At 42.3% G+C, this 5,000-nt stretch overlaps 1 protein-coding gene across 1 annotated transcript in view; it reads right to left on the bottom strand.

Annotated features, from left to right (window-relative positions):
* tex2l (testis expressed 2, like) overlaps positions 1–5,000 on the bottom strand; it is a 33,897-nt gene that overhangs the window by 18,087 nt on the left and 10,810 nt on the right. Inside the window, exons 6-7 of the mRNA XM_063220901.1 lie at positions 4,692–4,920; positions 1,332–1,431 (exon numbers count right to left, since the gene is read on the bottom strand). Of these exons, the coding sequence (XP_063076971.1) occupies positions 1,332–1,431; positions 4,692–4,920 (329 nt within the window). The remainder of the gene's footprint in view (positions 1–1,331; positions 1,432–4,691; positions 4,921–5,000) is intronic.

Here is a 5,000-nt window from a genome sequence, read left to right on the forward strand (position 1 = left end):
TGGAACAAAGAAATGGCTAATTTGTCGAGAATAGGTCACAGGAAGCTGAATGTTTCCTCGGAAACAATGTTCAACTGTCCCGATATAACTTCAGCATCATAACTTGTTGTCTTTGGTTCATGTAAATAAATTAAACTACAAAGCACAGGCAACTTATTTAATGAGGACCTCACAGTCCTTAGTCGGACGAAGGTTAGAACAAGGAAGTAGCTTTTTGTTCTTGAGGACAGAGCAGGCTGGTCGAGAGGACCAATCACAGCAGCTCCTGCTACCGTTAACTGCGTCGCTGTCTGCGGGCAGTCAAATTTTCAGGGGTGCACACCAAGTCACTGCGGAGGGGGGAAAAATAACTGCGTGGCTTTCTGCATCAAGGCGCACTGAAGTTGGTTTCGGAGCATAAATCACTTCATTTTTTTTTTATGGGCTAAAATTGTGTATGCATGCACTATTCAAAAGCAAATTACACAAACACTCACAAACAAATTCTGTGGTGGGAGTGAGAGTGGGAGATTTTACATTGGCCTCTGCCCATTTATATTGCTTCAACCAAATGTCATGTTCAAGTCACGTTATTGATGGTGTATGTGGGTCAACTGAAATACAATGATCTTGAGGGGTAAATTTGCCCCCCGAGCCTGAGTTTGACATCCTTGCTCTAAGTGTCGAATTAACACTGCCGAATTGATTGTGTATGGAGCTTGGTAATGACTGTAACTAGTGTTGTGACTAAAGATGCACCGGATCCAAGATCTGGTTCCGGATCCGGATCCGGCAGGATGATAGGGTTTTTCACAGGATCCGGATCCGGTTCCAGGCTTTTCAGTCAAAATAGTTTGAGCCAACGTGATAAAAAGGGCCCACGTGTGTGAGTAGGCTATGTGTTTCAACCCTTTCGTAGGATCCGGTATCCGGTTCCGGATCCGGCAGGATCTTAAGCAGTGGATCCGGTATCCGCCAGGATCCTAAAAATCATCTCTACACTGTAAAAAAATATCAGCTGCCTCAGAATTCCAAGTTAATTTAAATCCTTGTTATAAGTTGTGTGAAGCTTTGAATTGCAATTGAACTTACAATAAAGATTGAAATTAACTTGGAATTCTGAGGCAGCTGGTAAACTTAAAATTTCAAGTTAAACCATGAGGTTGCCATTGCGGTATATAGGAAAATAACTTAATTATATAAGTTATCATGACTTATCACTGATATATTTTTTTACAGTGTAGTTGTGACGTTCATGAATTACAGTAACTGATTCTTTTGAATCAGTCTAAACTCAATTTGGACAAAATATGTACGTAATTACTGCACTTTGCCTGTAGGACAGTCCTTACCTCTTTGGTTGATGCGGGGGTCGTAGGTGTTGAGGATCTGGGGCATCCCACAGCCCATATCCAGCTCAGTCAGAGTCAGCTCATTCATGAAGTAAGGCAACTGGAAACACACACACACACACAGTTTAGTACTTTTATTTGGATCACCACACAGGGTTTACAGATTACAGATCCAAACATTAATGGAAATATTCTGCAGATTGGCAAGTATTGTGAAAATCAGAATAATAAGTCCATTAGTCTCTATGGATAGATGTGACATCTCCGTCTCCAAATGGACAAGCTTCCTATTATGGCAGAAATTGAACAAAATTTGGCCAGTGCCTTTGCACTCTTTTTGCATAATCCACACAGTTGCAAGCCTCGCATAACTAGTTTATGTATGTGTCCAAGCAGGGCTGGATGACAGTATGGCATACCGGGCATTTTCCTGGTGGGCCGACGCCCCTCGAGGGCCAATGCCCCTCTTTAAAAAAAAAAAAAAAAAAAAAAAACTTGTTTTTTTTTGTTGTTTTTTTTAAACAAAAGAGACCGGCGGCCCACGATGTCATTTTGACGGCCCTCGGCCAGGACGGTTCTAAGGGGTGGCAGGGGGTGGCATTTGCCAGAAATATGATATGCCAGCCCAGGTGCCCCCTCAGACATAATAGACTCTAGCCCCGCAAAAAACGTGCAGCGCGCCCATGAAATCGCAAATAGCTTTAGCTAGATTAGAAAGCTTATATTCTCCTCTTTCCAATGATACGCATGATATTCAGTTGCCATGTACATCACGACAACAATGACACATAGAAGCAGATGTGTGCTTTTTTATCCTGAAGACAAAGTCTCAGAGAAAATGCACTGTATTTAATTCATTTGGTTTTCCTTTTCCAAGTTGAATGTGTACCAATGGAGATTTGTAAGTATATGCCTATGCTCTATAGTCCATGTCATAAATATAAAGATTTGTTTTGATAGGCTACATGGAAATGAATGTTAAACCTTATGGTTAATTCCTTAGACTTCATTTTATTCCTCCTGTAAATTTAGCTCATTTTTAAGGCCAAAATATTCACTGGCATGTGCTAATTGCTGTCTTTGTGGTGGAATGGTGCTGTTGGTGATTCTGTAGAGTAGCCAGTGAGTAGCCACTAAGCACACTATTGTTACTACCAAAAAATATTTCAAGAAGACGCTTTTGCTCACCTCTGTGGTTGGGCTGGTGGGGTTGTGATTAAAGTGTAAGAAATCCTGCACTCCTTTCCACCAACAAACTTCAATTCAACATTTCGGTCATCCGACCTTCTTCAGAAAAAGTTTGTTGGTGGAATGGACAGTGTGCAGAATTTCTTTACACCTGACTACTAATAAATATAAATTTGGATATTAAGTTTAAGTATTGTATTATTTGTAGTTAATAATGTATCCCTCTGTTCTTGTCTAGTCAAGCCAGAGTGTCAGAGTGTTGAGGCAGAAGTTAGCTACTTCTGAAGCAAGATGCTCCAAACCCAATAATGAAGGTCTATGTGCCTAACTTTAGAATAGGTATGTATGTGCCCCCCTCTCTTTGCGTGTGTCCAAGGAGCTGATTGGACTGAAGAGTGCAGATAAGGCCAGTTCATCCCCAGCTGCTAGGGGCTCTCTTCTCTCAACTTCCAGGTTTTCTGACAGCTTACATGACCAATCATAGATTCATTTTAAATAAACAATTGAACGTGAAGTCACTGCACGGTGGGGTTTTTTGGTACCTGAAAGAGAGGGGTTTTTTCCATCAGAAGACACTAGTTACGTCAATTTAATGGCGGTGCTCTGCTAATTACTGGTGTGTGGGGCCGGTCTGAGCCAAAAAATGCCCGGGCCGTTTTGTTCTCCCAGTCCAGGCCTGTGTCCAAGGCTCCCAAACACAAGGACGACTAGCTTGCAGTTATATCCAAGGCTCATAATTAATTCCACCAGTGGCTGGTACTAGAGCATTTTGGCATTAAAACAAGTGTCCATATATAAATCAAAAGAACAACCTATTTCAACGCGGGTCACTATCTTATTCGCTTCATCAATGATAGTAATAATTGGAGTATTTGGGAGATTGTCTACACACACACACACACACACACACACACACACACACACACACACACACACACACACACACAGACACACACACACACACACACACACACACACACACACACAGGCACAGGTAGACATACGATACAAATTCACACACACACACACACGCGCGCGCACACACACACACACACACACACACACACACACACACACACACACACACACACACACACACACACACACACACACACACACACACACACACACACACACACACACACACACAAAACACGTTCATTATTATTTTCTGGAACATACTCCATATAGGATTTATGCTGGTGCCTGTGTTTATGCATAGGTATATAGTAGGCTTAAAGGGGCACAAGGTGGGATGACGTTGTGCGCGGTGCCCGTGGCATGCCTGTCTCAAAATCTACACCGTAATGAAAAATTGCTGTTCAAATAAACTCTCTGTGAGAACGCTTTTCACCACGGAATGCCAGCAGTTGATACAAGTCTGAATACGGTATGTAAAGCGATTTTTCGTATGAAAAGTGTTTTCCACGACACACGTTCGGACCACTCTGTCGAAAAGTTGCATTTGGGACCGTGGAAGTGGTCGCGAGAGTCATCGTTCACTTACTATTGATTCACATAACCATCGGCCAGGCTTGTACGAAATTCCGAATTGAATGAATTTGAATTCAAAGTAATGCCATAATACGAACACTAGGTGGTGTCATTACCTTGAATTTCTTTGAATTTAAGCTACACCAGCCATTGAGAGTACATAGAACACCACCACCTAGTGTTCATATTATGGCATTACTTTGAATTCAAATTCATTCAATTCGGAATTTCGTACAAGCCTGCCATCGACTGACTCGGGACAGTTATTAATTCAACTTTTAATCCTACCTGGACTAGACTAGACTAGCCCCTCACACAACCCCCTGCTTTTGTAGGATATGGGCCACCATTATTCTAAATTGAGGGCTGGTCTCGGGCCGGTTAAAAAGCCACAGAATTGGTACGTGAGGACTGATGGCCCACTGGAAATGCCTTGTACACATTTGTACCTGTGTAAAACATTGCAAGACAGTTAAACATAAAAAAGGAAGTTGTCCTGCTGCCTTAAGTTTGTAAGTTAACTCAACTCGAGACTTAACTCAAGGCTTTCTCAAGTTGAGTTAACTTACAAACTGTACAAACTTAAGGCAGCAGGGCAACTTACTTTTTTACGTTTCAATGACTGCAATGTTTTACAGTGTATGCCAGTTCAGCCCTGACATCCAACAGCTTACCCACCCTTATTTTACTCAGCTTCTTCTGGATCTTGTGCGAGACTACGTCGGCCCAGTATTTCTCCTGCAGGAAGTCCCAGAAGATCCGTCCAATCAGGGCGTTGATCCAGTCCGGAGACGGGGCCTCCATTTGACAGCAGCACATGTCCTGTTGGGGTGTAGAAGAAGGACATGATGATGATGACGATAATGGTGAAGATGATGAACCAATGACTGACGATTGAACCAACAACCTTTTGGTTGCAGGGCAATTCCATTTCTAATACTACTTTACTGTACAATTTAACCTAGCAAGCCCACTGCCTTAGGTTTT

This window comes from Engraulis encrasicolus, chromosome 17 (genome assembly GCF_034702125.1).
Source record: "Engraulis encrasicolus isolate BLACKSEA-1 chromosome 17, IST_EnEncr_1.0, whole genome shotgun sequence".
NCBI classification, from domain to species: Eukaryota; Metazoa; Chordata; class Actinopteri; order Clupeiformes; family Engraulidae; genus Engraulis; species Engraulis encrasicolus.